Genomic DNA, 16,569 nt, shown 5'->3' on the forward strand with positions numbered 1-16,569 from the left:
CAATCTAGGAAAAAAGAGAAGACTAATATGCATTGGTCTGTGATGTAGGAACAGACTTAGTCTGTGTTCTGCCAGCCTGACTTCCACTAATTTCTTAAAGTCACAGCTTCTTATGATACCGTTGAGGATAATTTATGTCCCAGAAAGGGTAAGCTGTGCAACAGCAACAGGTAACATATTAGTACTAATTATTAAATAATCCGCTTTACATTAATAGAGTGTATCATATCTTACCTCCCCGCAAGCTCTTTGTCAAGGTATTTGGCAGCCAGTCTTGCACCATATACTTCACTCTGTAAGGCTAAAACATATTGCCGGAGATCTGTGTTTTCTGTCCTCAGCTGTTTCACCTCTGCTTCAAGGCAAGCTACATTCATTGATTCAGCCTTTCGCTCTTCCATTTCATTTTCCTACAGTAATATGAGAAACATCAGTGAACCCTTCAAAAGTTACTAAAATCGTTATCTAACAAGACGGACAGCAGGCCACAACAAATCTGTATCAACAAAATGATTTACCAGATTTTGAAGACATTAAGGAAGTGGCCACTACTGAGGTAACTAAATAGAATTAACTCTTGAAAAAAGTGTACTTAGCTTTAGCATTATATGCAGTCTACAAACAAGAAAAATGTGTACATAGTACATAGATACCCTATCATAGTGCCTGAAAAATACCCTAAACAAAAAGCACAAGCAGGAAAAACTCTAGACAGTTAAAGGTAACAATTTATACCACTGATCTGAAGGAACATAAAGACTATCCGGCAAAGCTTCCATTTTTATTGGAAGAGCTAAGAGTAAACATGGACCTAAAACAGGGACTGGCTCACTCCCAATGAACCCATCATTCTGCTTCCACCCAGAGTGCTATGGCTGCTCAAAAGTTAGCATACTGCACTAGCATCTAAAAGAGTGCAGGTTTGAATCCCAACTAGGTCAGCTAATGTTTTTGTGTCCTTGGGTCATCCAATAGCCATGGCACCAAATACATGGTTCCCACGCTTTTCTAAATATAAATTTCCAGGTCTTTTCCACGATGAAATTAATTTTTTCAAGGTTAACATATGACCATTACTGAATGGAATTAAAGAACATTCTGGATTATAAAACATGCATTTTCCAAATCTGATGCTGTTTCTCTTTCAAGACTCTCCAAAACATATATGTCAGAAACGATGATCATGTACAAAACCACAAAATGAGTCACACGAAACAAATTTGACTATATTCCCACAAATTGGCATTTAAAGTTGGTCTCGGAATAAATATAGAGAATTTTGTGCTTTTTCGTTTTTGTATTTTATTACAACCAGTATACGGCTTTGATTTAATATTTTTTTCTACAATATTTCAAAATGACAGTTGTGAGATTCTGTGTGCTCATGCGACATGCTATTGAAATTGCTAGTACCAGCCCAAATTTCATCAATGCATTAGTTTCATAGTCTTTCAGCAGATTAAAGACATAACGATTTTAATACTCTCGCAATTTCTGAGAAAATAAATAATTTTCATATCGATTTCATGCAGGTATAACTCGATTTAACAATGTTTAAGTTTGCTAGCCCATCCGCTAAGGGGATATGCTTTAATGCCACCATGGTGGCCGCTCGTGATGCTAGACTGGTTTTCATACCTTCCATAATTTTTTTAAAAAAATACGGCTATCGAGCTGTCTGTGAAACAAAAAGTATACTGGATGAATCTAATCCACTAAGCATTTGGATTGTCTCAACAAATATGTTTATGGCAAGCACCCAATTGATCCATACTGCAACCTCCTAATATTCTGGTTAGAAATTGATAAATTAAACTCACAATCAGTTCAGTTACGACTCAATTAAGTAATTGTTTCGTGCGTCAAGTTGTGGAGGAAAATTCCCGGTCTTTTCCAGACTTTCGTCAATATTTGCACATTTCAAGGACTTTTCATGGTTGAAAGAAAAATAATTAATTTTTCCTGTCTTTTTCCCAATTCCCTGGTAGCATGGGAACCTTACAAATAACCTCCTTTGATTGCCATGCCCTAAAACACCAACCCACAACATGGTATATTGTCTCAGTTTGCCTGAAAGGTTGTGATTTATTTTTTTACTTTGTTGGTAACTAGGTTGAAAGAGCATACATTTGGCATAATTGGCAGGTCACCATTATAGTATCAAGAGCATGGATAAAGGTATCAAACTCAAAACCTAAATGCTCATCAAGACTGAATGTAAAGGAAAACATTACCTTTTGTTACTAGTGAGGATATTGGAAAACAAAAATTGTCAATACTGTATGTTCCATGATTTGCTGAATTTAGTGACATGTATAGGGAGTACGTTTCTTCCAAACCAACAATTAAACATGGCAACTATAATATATGCAAACCCTCCCGTTTCTTTTTACCCACCCACCCCACTGATTTTAAAAACAAAACCATCATAGATATAAAAAAAACTGCTCAGATCTCAAGTCATTTTACTCACCAATTAATAAGTTCTTCCCCATTATGCAAGCTATTCACAAAGTCTGGTCCAGGTATGTGATACTTAGCTATTGTTATTATTAACCATATTTTTTCTTTCAGACACAGTGATCTTGACCTATGACCTTTTGAAGTCTGAAATTAATAGGCTTTTTTTTCTGAATCTATGTGCCATTCATCTACAAAATATGGCAACTGTGGATATGGGGAACTGAAGTTATCATGCAGAAAAGTCAAAAGAGTCACAGCATTACACAATCTACCAAAAGGCAGGAGTACAAAAATAAGATATATAAGTGACAACTATTTGCTTTGCAGGTGAGACATAAATTGCTGAAGGAGCATTAAAACTGAAAGTTTGTGTCAGGAATACAGTACATCACCATCCTGCTAAAAGTTCAGGGTAGGCATTTGTTTCTAATTAGGTCATAAATTCATAAGCAACAAAGAATCGGGACATCTTGTCTGAAAATGCTGAGTAAAGTATAATCAATGCTGCTATGCCACACCTGTACTTATGGTACCCACCAGCTTTCTTTTGATTGCCCCCGAGTCCACTTCAACCCCTTTTTGGGCCTGAAGCTGAAGCTGTGAGGAGTGAAGCTGGAGTAACATATTGTGCAACTCCTTTTCCAAAACTGCCTTCGAGGCTTCACACTCCACCATCTCTTGCTTTATATTCAATAGCTGGGCCTGAAAAACACAAGTTAAATGAAAATGAAAATATTTGTGTTATTGCATTGGGTAGTGGTACTGAGTGAGCATTTAAGGTCAATAAGTTTGGATGGATATATATGGGTACGGGGTTTGAGGTTAGGTCCTGAGGGGAAAGCAATTCAGTCTCCTCTGTCACATTTGGTGACTCCATGGGACCAATAGTTTCAACCAGCCAGCCATAATGTGGCAGAAAGAGGAACAAAAGGTGCCTCATGGGGTATTTAGGACACAACACTAGTCAAATTACACCTCTTGGGGAGAAAATAAAAAGGGGGTGTGGGTCACTGGTACAGCTTAGGACTTTTTCTCAAGTTTTGGTTTTGTGGGTTTAATACCATTTTGCAAGACAAGATAATTTTTGTACATAGTGGCCAGTATACATGTATTTGCTGAAGGAAGAACCACTGACCCAATGGAAGCTACAAGCAAGCTTTCTCACATACCCATGCAGATCAAACAAGACTTTAACTCTTGTGGACTGAAATGGGATGTGTGACTGATCTGTAATGGAATGTGCCTTCAACAACTCAACCACCCAGGGACACCTACAGCAAAAGCCAACTACATGTTGACAGGGAAGTAAGCCACCAAAACAACTCACCAACAATAATGCCATCCAATAAAATTTACCCTGGGACTTCTGATCTTTGAATCATGTATCACTTTTCAGTATAATATACTTTTGCTTTTGTGAACAGTAAGTATGTGCTAAGGTGATAATGCTATTTACAATTATGCAAGTAGAGTAAAACATTCTTAAACTTTATTTAAAGAAAAGACAGAGTGAATGTTGGACTAGCAAAATTATAAATGCAATATCTCAACCACTTTTTCAATCTGCTGGTTAAAAGCTACGAGTAATCTGTACCAGGTAAGCACAATTTATTTTGCTCACCTGCAGACTATAAACCAACAGGGGTGTTGGTAAGTAACAAAGTTGGTTTCTTGAGGTACATGTATTATTGATTAGTTTATTGTTTGCTAGTTGCACTAGCATTGACTGTCAACTGAACTCATGGTGATACAGCTAATATTCCAGCAGAGGAAGTTTATAAAATTTAAATTCTGATGGCTACTTTAAATATTATCTCACAAAATTACAAAACAAAACCACATTCTATTGAGTTTTTTAAAAAAAATGAATGGTTCTTTCAAAGCAACACCAGCAGAGGATCTTTCAAAATCCAATAGTGTCTGGTATGACAAAAATGTTCAATCTTTAAGATTTACATTTTTGTTTTATCTTTGTGTACCACTCCTGACTTTTTTTTGGTGACATCAAAATAAATATAATAAAAAATACATGTTAAAACATACCTGCAACTCTCCTTCACAAATTATTTTCTTTAGGAAAATATGAGCTAGCTAGAGGTGAATTATAACACATAGGAGTGAGATCAGACAAGGTTCTTTTTTTTTAAATTACTGTTTTTAAAAAATTATATCTGCTCATTTATATGCTTTTGTTCACTTGCATAATCATTTGAAATTTTAAAAAGCAAAAACAAATGCATAATTATCAAATTTTATCACTAAAATAAAGATGGAACAAGAGTCCCCTAAAGGAACTAAGACTTAACTAGCCAAAAAGAATCTCCTAGAATCCAAAACAAGTCTATTCTTTTTAACAGTAATTGCTGAGTACTGAAAACATGACATACTTCAGAAACTCCAACCTCACTAAATTTGGTTTTAAAAAAAATATTTTCTCACATCTGAGTTAACAAATTCATAAGATAACTACAAGTGCATTAAAAATAATTCTTCTATGACCTTTCTCCTGGAACCTGATATCATGGATACAAGACTACTAAATTTTTAACAATATGCATTGATATACAGGTAGATTTTTTAGGGGAAAAAAGTTATTCAAGTGATATCATTCAAGGTATTCTTGAGATTTTTTTTTAAAATAGGTTAAATGATTTTAAAAAATCATTTATGCTTATTTGTGTTCTTATGCTTACAAGCCATAACAGTTCAAAAATGGAGTCAAAAACTATGACCTTGAAATCAATGAAAAAGTGCTAATTATCAACTTGGACACTAAACAAATATCTAAGTTGAAAGAATGTTCAAAATACACTTATACAAATCACACATAAGATCATTACGCAATCTGCAAGCACCAATCTCTAACTTGATCCCAGGGTCATTTAGGTCTGGTTTTCAGAACTCCTTCACCAAAGTGCAGATATGTTCATGATCAGATCTGCATCATTTTCATTCAGATTTTTCTCCTTTCAGTCATAATTAACTTCACATTTGACCTTATAATCCCAAGATCAATAGGCTTCCTCCATACCCCAAGTGTAAGTCTTCTATTAAGTTTGGTCTAGGTCTGTGACGTAGAACTAATGTTATAAGACAGGAAACGTTTTCTTCTTTCAGTCATAGTATCCTTGACCTTTCAATCCCAAAATGAAAAGAATTTTACCGTTCCTGATTTGCAAGCTATCCACAAAGTTTAGCCGAGGTCTGTGATACAGAACTAATATTGTGCGGAAAACATTTTTCTTTTTTTATAGACCCTGAAATTCTAGGTTTCTTCCTTACACCAAAAGGGTGCTATACATCAAGATTTGGTAACTAATATGTAGTGAAGAACTTGGCAGACAGGCATCACAATATAATACTTACGACTTATGAGATGGCATACCATATATATCCCCTGGCAAGTCAAGATTAACTGCAAACATAGAGACTGAACTCCCACTGCATAATACCCAGCAGATCAGGGTCCATGTCGTTAGTTGTACTGATTATTCTTAACAAACTGCATACACCCAGATCTGCTGGCATGTTATGCAAGAGAAGATCTGAGACCATGCAGTTTTAACTGATTCTATATGGTATGAAAAGGGGATAAAACTAATTCACAGATACACAAGTTGAATTCTGAATGATCTTCAGAAAATGTTTTTCTTCATGGTATATGATTATAATGCTTCCATTTATTCTCTGTTCAATAAAGTCATAAAAGAAACTCAAATTATAAGTGAGAAAGCTTTGTACTGAAATGTTCTGACATGTGTTTCCTTCTAGTGCACTGAAACAACAATAATAAACAGCAAAAATGTTGGGGCTGCCAGGACAAATTTGTGGTTCGAGAGTGCAAGTAATATTTAAAGTAAATTTCTGAAACAAGAGTAGGTATACAAGATATATGTGGCAGCCAGTATATTTGGTGGATGGAGAACCCAAAAATCCCTGGGAAGAAACACAGACTTATGGAAAGCTAATGGCAAGCTGGCTAATAATCTGTAAGGGCAAGTGCTATAAACCACTCAGCCACCTAGTAGTAACTGAGTGAATAGCTAGCTGTACAGAGTAATGTGCAACCACATTATAAATGGTTTTCATCAGCAAAGAGAAATATATTAAGTAGCAATTATAAAGCAAGAAACAATTTAATGGGCGGCTATGACAAGACTTGTGTTATAAGAAGGGTAGTGTTATACTGAGGGGTTTATATTGAGGGACCATAGCAGTTACATGAACAGATGTTTGAAGAATGCGATCTAATTGTAGCTAGATTTCAAACTGTGAGAAAATTCAGACCAAATGTTTTCTATCAAAATGACTGGATAATAAAGGGATCATTCACAATGCCACCATGTCACTAATAATAATGATAATACAGCACTGACTTTATCCATCTTGTCACTCTATTTTTATGGTTTGCAATGCAGCAAATTAGTGGGGCATCTGTGTTACATGAACACATTCTAGTCTCTATTAGAAGCAGAAAAGGTCATGTGGGTTACATTCTTTTCTTTCTGTGAAAATGTTGACAGTGACAAAAAGGAAAATGCTGTAAGATGAATTTCTTAACTGAAAGTTCATAAGTAACTGTATAAAAAGGTTATCATTATTATGCATGTAACCAATGTAAAACCAATTAGATTAAGTAGATTAGATTATTACAACTGACATACTAATGTAAAACCAATTAGATTATTACAATTGACATACTAGTGTAAAATCAATCAAATTATTACAGTTGACATACCAATGTAAAAACCAATTATTACAACTGACATACCAATGTAAAACCAATTTGATTATTACAATTGACATACTAGTGTAAAACCAATCAGATTATTACAATTGACATACCAATGTAAAACCAATTATTACAACTGACATACTAGTGTAAAATCAATTATATTATTACAACTGACCTACTAGTGTAAATCCAATTAGATTATTAGAACTGACATACCAATATAAAACCAATTAGATGAATACAATTGAAATACCAATATAAAATCAATTAGATTATTATACTAGATATACCAATGTAAAACCAATTAGACTATTACAAGTGACATATCAGTGTAAAACCAATTAGATTATTACAATTGACATGCCAATGTAAAACCAATTAGATTATTACAATTGACATACCAATGTAAAACCAATTAGATTACTACAACTGACATACCAATGTAAAACCAATTAGATTATTACAACTGACACCCCAATTAAAACCAATTAGATTATTACAATTGACATACCAATGTAAAACCAATTAGATCACTACAACTGACATACCAATGTAAAACCAATTAGATTATTACAACTGACATACCAATGTAAAACCAATCAGATTATTACAACTGGCATACCAATGTAAAACAAATCAATTACAATTGACATACCAATGTAAAACTAATTAGATTATTGCAACTGACATACCATTGTAAAACCAATCAGATTATTACAACTGACATACCAATGTAAAACAAATCAATTACAACTGACATACCAACGTAAAACTAATTAGATTATTGCAACTGACATACCATTGTAAAACCAATTAGATTATTACAATTGACATACCAATGTAAAATTGATCAGATTATTACAATTGACATACTAATGTAAAACAGATCAGATTACAACTGACATACCAATGTCTTATGTGTTTAGGCTCGAATAAACAGTAACACAAGAGAAAACAACAAGCTTTGAAAAATATAATAATTTATTTCCCTGGAGAAATTCTGTAAAAATGAACAAATATAAACTTAGGGTTTGACAGAATCAAATCCAAAAATAATCCAAGAATAAGCCACAAATACAATTTTAGAAGTCCTAATAACAAAATGTTCTAATGATTTCAAGTTCAAGTCCCGATGAAAAATCCAAGATGGAAGATGATGACTTATGCTGTAATCTGTAGTGTTGAAGTATATAATTACTTGTAGAAAACAAGAAATATATAAGAGCTGTCTTTCCTCAGGAATTTAATATAAGCACATGTATTTTCCAGGGAAAAGAAATGAATATTTTTGAATCCAAGTAATGTGAAATAACACCAAACGGCACAACAGTCACCATCCAGTGCAATAGCCCTATTAATATTGAGAATATCTCTCAAAAACAACGTTTATATTGTATTCTAAAAAGTAAAAAGGGGGTCACGTGATCATCTTCCAGAACCTCGTCAAAATTATATACTTGTTAAAGATCATGTACACCCAGTGTGGTCCTGAGGAAAAACACTAATTTTACTCTAAAAAATAAAAAAGTTGTTTACATCTTAAATCAGTAGTCCCATCATGACCTCGACAACAACCAATCATTTTAAAACAAAAAATAGAACTTATTTACATGGTTGCTACTAATTCTGAATCAAGGTCAGGATCTAGATCAACACCTGGTGTTTACAAAATGAACAGTCAAGGTCAAACTATTTTCTGAAAAAGGTATCATCTCTAGTGAATAAATTTACATTACAATAGCATGTAATGAAAAATAAATAAAATTTAAAACTGACAAACAAACAATTAAACTGAAATAAATATATATTAAATCAGATATAATTATATCAAATATGCATAACAAATGTAAAACCAATCAGATTATTACAATTGACATTATTGTACGAAGGAACCTGACATGACATGATTGATTACATGCAGGATAGAAGTTTGTCAAATGATAGTTGTTACAACATACCTTATATATATTATACAACTGCAAACTGCAAATTGCACAGGCAGATCTGTACCTGTGCAGTTTGATAGGAGTAATTAACAAAACTACACAGACCCTGATCTGCTGGAGCATTATGCTATGGCACATCAGGATATTGTTGCTTGCAGTTTGACTTGACTTATAAGTGACTGAGTATGTATGGTAAGAACAGTATATTAAAAAAACTACTATGTTTCCTCTTCTCCAATGCTGTAGGTCGGTATCCTCATCTAACAGTTTGGCCAATGATCTTGCACTGTGGTACTCTTGGTGTTCAAGAGAGATGAGATGGAAGTTATACCTGACTTTTGTGCCAAGGAATCTGAGAAAAGTGTTTAACATGATCAAGTTTGACACTAAAAGCTGGTTTACGTAAGTAGAGTGGCAGATATATATCCCTTTCTCTTCTAAATCTCTTCTTTTCTTTTCAGTTTTTTTTAATGTATTTAATATATTACACTGCATGGCAGTTAAGAGTGGAAGGGGGTAAACTTTAGAATATTTCCTTGAATGCAATATTGTTACTGGTACAAGTAAAAGACTCAGAAAGTCTCTGAACTTATTACAGGGGCCATTTTCAATAAACAGGATCAAAAGCTGCATGACAAACTTCTACAATTCTTTTAAGAAAAAGGATTGTTACAAAGAAATGTTAGACAAATAAACAGTTGCTAGCATTCAAACAAAATCTTTTTACAAATCTTGCCATGACCATACCTAGAACAAACCTAGATCAAATTTGGTGGCGGATCTCGGTTTTGTAAGTTTAACAGCATTTTGCAGCACAGGATAGGCTATACATTGTGGCCAGTATATTTGGTGGAGGAAGAATGCAGAAAGAACCTAAGACACATGGGAAGCTACTGGTAAACTTTCTCACATACCCACACTGGCCAAGCTGAGACTTGAACCCATGCAAACAGAGGTGATATGTCAGTGATCTCTAATCATGAGCACCTCAGACCACTCTGCCACCTGGGCCCAGGGCAGTAGATAATGAAACAAATTTGAAAATCTTGCATTTGATTCTCTATAAAAAGGCACATAAGACGAGGCTGGATTCCTATTCTCTTTACAAGCAACAAAATCAGTATAGTTAATAAAACAATGGTGGGAATCTTGCATGAAATTCTGTACAAAATTCACATAAAATCAGTCTGGATTCATATCTTCTATATCTTCCAATGAATCAAATAAAAGCTGAACAACAGCAAATAAAATCACAATTTACAAATCTAAAAATCTCATTCTTGTCTCATGTTCAAATTGTCTCAATCTATGTAAACATATTTGGTTTTCTACTGAAAAGGTTGCTGACAAAATTGCAATGGTCATGCGTTTATATTTTCTTAGTACCATCTTCCTAAGTGGCCCTGAGTGGCCGAGTGGTCTAAAGAATTCTCCGTTACGGATCACTGCCATCTCACCTGTCTGCATGGGATCGAGTCTAGGATTCTGACAATGTGGGTATGTGAGAAAGCTTGCCAGTAGCTTTTCGTGGGTTGGTGGTTCTTCCCAGGTTCTTCCTCCACCATTAATACTAGCCGCCATGCATAGCCTATCGTATGCTGAAAAATGGCGTTAAACCCCACAACAACCATCTTCCTAAAATGTCTTCTTGAAAAAAGTGTCAGACATATTGTTTCCATGTAAAATTAACTTGTAATACTCTCTATAACTACTTTAACTGCTCAACTCAAACAAAAATATTAAATCTACACATACCTCATGAGTGACCTCACTAGTAATTAAAAATGAAGGGTTACATCCAAACACTAGTGGAACATTAAAGAACTTTGTTGCTGTTTTGTTTTTAAAAGGGGAGGTAAACTTATGTTAATGATGTAGTACTTACCTGTTGCCAGATAGGTTACCCCTTTCTAAAACAGATGTTATCCTCATTTGTATGATGACAATTCATCCTCTCATAGGGTGACTTCCAAAATGACCCAGCACATGCCCAGTAATCCTCATCCTTTTCCAAGAATGGAGACCACTAGCACGACACCAGTGCTGGGTGGGAAGAGGGAATCTGGCAATAGCATCATTTAATTATTACATCATTAAAATTAGTTTACCCCCGTCCCCCCCACAAAAAAAAAAAACATACATTTTAATATCAGTAATACGTTACCTGCTGCTATTGTGTAGCTGAATGAATTCAATGGGAAGCTAATATGTGCATAAAAACCAAATCTAGATTATGAAGGGATCATGCCAAATTATGCAAATTGATCTGAACAATGGAGGGCGGTCTGGACACGAGTAACTTCAATGTAAACATAGTTCTGAAACAATCTGAATGCCAAAACGATTATGTAATTCATTTCATGAAGTAACTGTAATATTTGTCTATTAAGGCTTATAAATACTGCATAACAATGTAATATGTGTTGTTCAAATATCCTTATGGTCTCCTCTTGATATTTTGTTGTAATTGCATTATCTGTGTAGTAAACAAAACTCTGATGATTTCTGAGTTTATCAATAAATGTAAACTAGTTTTTTAATACTGTATTTTCTTTCTCCATGCTGTTCTCTTGTTCTTTTTCATCTGGAATTTTCAGCCCAAGAGTCCATGACCCTTCACTTTCAAATCCTAATGGAAACTCAGGGTCAGTTGCAACACTTGTTGACAACAGTCAGTCTGGAAGGTGTTGAGCTTTGATGCTATTTTTAACAATAATGTCTCAAAAGAAACATTCCAAATTTTGGATTTATAATATGGACTGAGAAATACAATGAGGTAAATTTTAAATACTTTGACATAAAATTGGTTTCTAGCAGTATATAAAGCAAACCATATGAAACAGTGCCTAGAACAGAAGTCTATCTTAGCACCATATACCGGTACCTATGACATCTTTAATGAAAACTGTTCTATAGTACAAACTATAAAAAAATAAAACAATTTTTTTATATACATCATTCTTTGTAATAATGAGTTTACATATTATACAGAGAGATTGATATAACCAGTGATGTTTTTTGCTTCCTTGGAAAATGTCAATTATCATTAGTCAGTATACATTTTTGGAATGTGCTTCAATTATCTTCTTGTCGGACTTAATATACAGACTACATGTACAAATAAAATTTTAGTACTGCTCTTTATTCATTAAGTTAAAAAGAAAATTTCTGCTCAGTAATAATTTTTGTATTTAAAAAAGAATTTATGCAATTAGTACAGATGCCAGTGGGTATCCAGGTACTAACCTGTTTAAAATACAGTATTTCTGTAATAATCAAAATGAACAGACTGAAAATATTTGCAATGACCCTAGAATTAATATGAAACATTCATGAAATAGGAGTAAGTAAAGTCCATCAAAAGCAAGATGACTTTAATTGTACATATGTGTCAATATGGGCTGCCAAGTCTGTGAGATACTCCTGAAAATCTGACTTCTTGTTCCAGTGTTAGTTGACTTTGAACACACTATACAGCACCATTATTTAGGCAGTAAGTTTGCAACTTAAACAACACAAATATCAAGGGAGGCGTCTTACATTTGAGAACTATGGGCACCTGTTGATGGGCTAATAACCCACCTTCCTACATAAAGCGTTTTTTCTAAATTAAAAAAACAATGAACCATTTGAAAAGTGATGGAGATAACCAAGAAATTTGGATGGACAAAATATCTCTTAATATTGATCTTGGGGTAAAACAACTGTCATACTTCAACTCATCATATTAAGTACCCATTCAAAATTTAATTCCATTCAACTGTATACCACTGTCAGGCTTTTCTGCACACATAAGATTTCCATCACAAATATCGAAGCAAAACGCATACTGAATTCAACCAAATGACAAAAATAAAAGACTGCAATGCTTAACATTTGAAAAGAGGCAACTGTAACCAGAACATTCTGTTCAAAAATAATATTAATTTTGGACACATGGGATACCACCCATGTTTTCATGACTCGCAACATGTTGGCCTTTTCTGCACATGGCTCTGAAAAAATATAATGTATATGCATTGGGCTATAGAAATGAAATACATTACATTGGACTCTTTTTGTCAGTATTTCAGTCAAGTAATTAGGTCAGGTTTATATCTGGTTTTACAAAAATTCAACGTAACATTGCCACTAAATGCCAGGAGATATTAAGCAAATTAGGCCGATCTTGTAAAAATATTTTAGTAACAGTTCAACATTTCTGAAAAAATAAGCTATTATGTGGAAGAGAAACGACAATGAATAGGATGTAATGTGTTTACAACATCTTGTTTATGCGGAAAAATTACTAATGAATTAAGAAACAGGCTATAAAATGGGAACTTTCTTGGGAATCCTGTTCTAGCTGCAAGCTGAAGTTTGGATAGCAGACAATAAAGTAAGTGTGGGACAACTTCTTCCAAAACTAGAAATTGGATTAAGATGCAGAATTGTTCTAGGTAAACATTTCCATATTTTAATTACAGTATTTATCTGCACGATTCTAAAATATAAATATCAAATGTTTTTCTGGTTTACAAGAACAAGAAGGTCATGGAGTGGGTCTTCATGCTGATATTTAGAAATCACATTTTCATATGCATTTAGAGTAGAAATGTGGGATATTTTTGTACACTTTATGAATATCACTTCGTTAATTAAAGGATAATTGTTCTTTCGTGATACAAATTGGGTTGTTTTACCAAAAACAATATGAGATCCAATGTTTATAGAAATGATGCATCACTGTGAAGAATTACCTGACACACAGAATTGGCTGACGTGATGGTATACACTGCTATTGGGCATTTCTGCACATGTAAGGTTTCTGTCACCAATACTGAAGCAAAACACACACCGAATTTGACAGACTAAAATAAAATTCAACAATGCTTACCAACTGAAAAGAGGCGATTGTCACCTGAATATTCTCTTCAAAATAATATTGATTTTTGACACCCAAGATAACACCCTTATGTTTTCATGACTCGCAATACGTCAGCCTATTCTGTGCATAGCTTTGAAAAGATGCAATGTTTGTTCCTCAGGCTATGGAAGTAAAATACATTACTTTGGTCTCATTCTGTCAGCATTTCAGTCAAATAATTAGGTCAGGTTTATAGCTAGTTTTACAAAATTCAATGTAACAATGCCAATAAATGGCAAGAGATATTAAGCAAACTAAACCAATCTTGTAAAACTTTTTTTAGCAAAGTCCAACATTTTATATATAAAAAAAGCTATTCCATTGAAGAGAAACAGTAATGAATAGGATGTAATGTGTTTACAATGTCTCATTTATTGGAAAAAAATTACTAAAGAAGTTAGAAACATACTATACGTCAGGGAATTTCTTGAGATTCCCATTCAAGCAGTAAGTTTACATTTTAGATAGCAGACAATTTTATACGTGTGGGACAACTTCTTGCAAAATTGGAAACTTGGATTAAAATGCAGTATTGTTTTAAGGTATAAATTTCCATCTTATATATAATGTATTTTATTCGTTCGTATGATTCTAAAAGATACATAGTAATAGGATTTTCTGGGTTACAAGTTCTAGAAGGTCATGCCTTGGGTCTTCATGTTGACATTTAGAATCACATTTTCATATGCATTTAGTGTTGTCCTACCTGTAAGACCCGACGCTGATATTTATGTTGTGGGCGTCAGGGTCTTACAGCCTAAATAATGGCGCTGTGTAGTGTGATTTGATGTCGACTAACATCGTATCGAAAGTAAATTTTTCAGGAATATTTCACACAACTGACAACTAAAATAATGACGCTTTTCTACAGAGTAAAGTTATAATGTTTTATCAGACTTTACTTATTATGATGCCTTTTCTCTAATAAATTCAAATTCTCACAAAAGAAATGGACCCGTTTTCAAGTTTCTTTGGCCTACTTTTCAGTTGGCTGGAAAGCGATGAAAGCCGAGAATGCTGAAATCGGATAAAGTTGAAACATTATTTTTTAACGAAATGAATAAAAAATATATTATGCCTATTGGAACTATAAGCAACGGTTCGTTTCGTTCAAGAAACAAATCCCAAACATCAACCTACCTGAACTTACTTCGGCATACCTCGACTACCGTCGCATTGCAACAAATTCAAATGTATGTCAACGGAACATGAAAATGCACCCTTTTGCTAGTGTCATATTTTCATTCCACCAGGATAAAGACAGTACAGTAAGTATATTAATTACACATAAATTAGTAAGAAAATGTCGATATAGGCTGCCAAATGTGTGAGATGTTTCTGAAACTTTGATTACTCATTCCGATGTCAACGACATCGGAACACACTATACAAGGCCGTTATTTGGACAGTAAGACATAGCACCTCAACAAAATCAAAATGTGCTATGTCTTACATGTAGGACTAGCATTTAGGGTAGAAATGTAGGTTATTTTTGGACACTTTGTGAATATTACTTCCTTAAAGGACGGTCGTTTTTTCTTGATACAAATTGGATATTTGACCAAAAACAACACATGATCCAATGCCTACAGGAATGTCGTAACGTTGCGCAGAATTACCCGACATGATGGTAGATACTTTTCTTGAAAACTGATCCACCCACCCACATGAAAGGGGGGGGGGAGGCTGCAGATATACGCATGCTAAGTTGTACATTTATTAGACTTAATCCAGTTAAATTAGTATAAAAATATGCGTGTCGGATCAATATAAGTGTTACCTCCGTGTCATCAAAAGAAAATTAAATCTAATGTATATACTAGATGCTCACTTCAAGTTTTGCATTGCTCTGAAAAATTGTTTGTGCTTTGTGACACAGTTGCGCAAATGCAGCGCTGAGGGCTGTCATCTTTTGTCTCCCATCGTAAGTAAGATCACATTGGTCTGGATCAATTTCTCCGAGCAATATGTCCAAATCAACAAAAGCTTTGTCAAATTCTTTTTCTAACAATTCCAGCCACCGAAATGATACAGTAGCAGCCATTTTCGCTGTTTACGTCTACATTACATCTATACTGGATTTCAGAAGATTTTTTTCTCATAACTAATTAAATCTCCGGGTTTAGAACCAGTCTATTAGAGTGGTTCTTACCTCCCCTGATACATATGCTAGTTTGTTCGCTTGTACGGCCTACGTCGTTTGTAATAATTCCCTGAACCAACTTTATTCGTGTCGTCCATTTTATTTTTTAATTGATATATAGGCATTAATTATATTGACCACAACCTTCTTAAAAAGGGAATTGTTTCGAATTAATGTCCAAGGAAAAAAATGTTGGTAAACTTCAATACCCCAAAGAGAAGTCAGAAAATGCGTTTTCAATCTCGTGAACAATTTCAGGTTCGTGCAGATCGTTCATGATAGTGCTGTGTGTAATGTGGTCTTACCATTTCAGGGAGAAAACCAAATTTACTGGCTAGATACTGGACCCAAACCCTTCATTGTAGTGTTTTATAAA

At 34.1% G+C, this 16,569-nt stretch overlaps 1 protein-coding gene across 1 annotated transcript in view; it reads right to left on the bottom strand.

The window, feature by feature from the left end:
- Positions 1 to 16,134, bottom strand: part of LOC149786213 (Golgi-associated PDZ and coiled-coil motif-containing protein-like) — a 50,586-nt gene extending 34,452 nt beyond the window's left edge. Inside the window, exons 1-3 of the mRNA XM_089976590.1 lie at positions 15,882 to 16,134; positions 3,001 to 3,165; positions 235 to 410 (exon numbers count right to left, since the gene is read on the bottom strand). Coding sequence (XP_089832716.1) covers positions 235 to 410; positions 3,001 to 3,165; positions 15,882 to 16,094 — 554 coding nt within the window. The 5' untranslated portion in view covers positions 16,095 to 16,134. The remainder of the gene's footprint in view (positions 1 to 234; positions 411 to 3,000; positions 3,166 to 15,881) is intronic.
- Positions 16,135 to 16,569: the final 435 nt, after the last annotated feature.

The sequence above is a fragment of the Sinohyriopsis cumingii genome, chromosome 12 (genome assembly GCF_028554795.1).
Source record: "Sinohyriopsis cumingii isolate HCF-2022 chromosome 12, ASM2855479v2, whole genome shotgun sequence".
Classification (NCBI taxonomy): Eukaryota; Metazoa; Mollusca; class Bivalvia; order Unionida; family Unionidae; genus Sinohyriopsis; species Sinohyriopsis cumingii.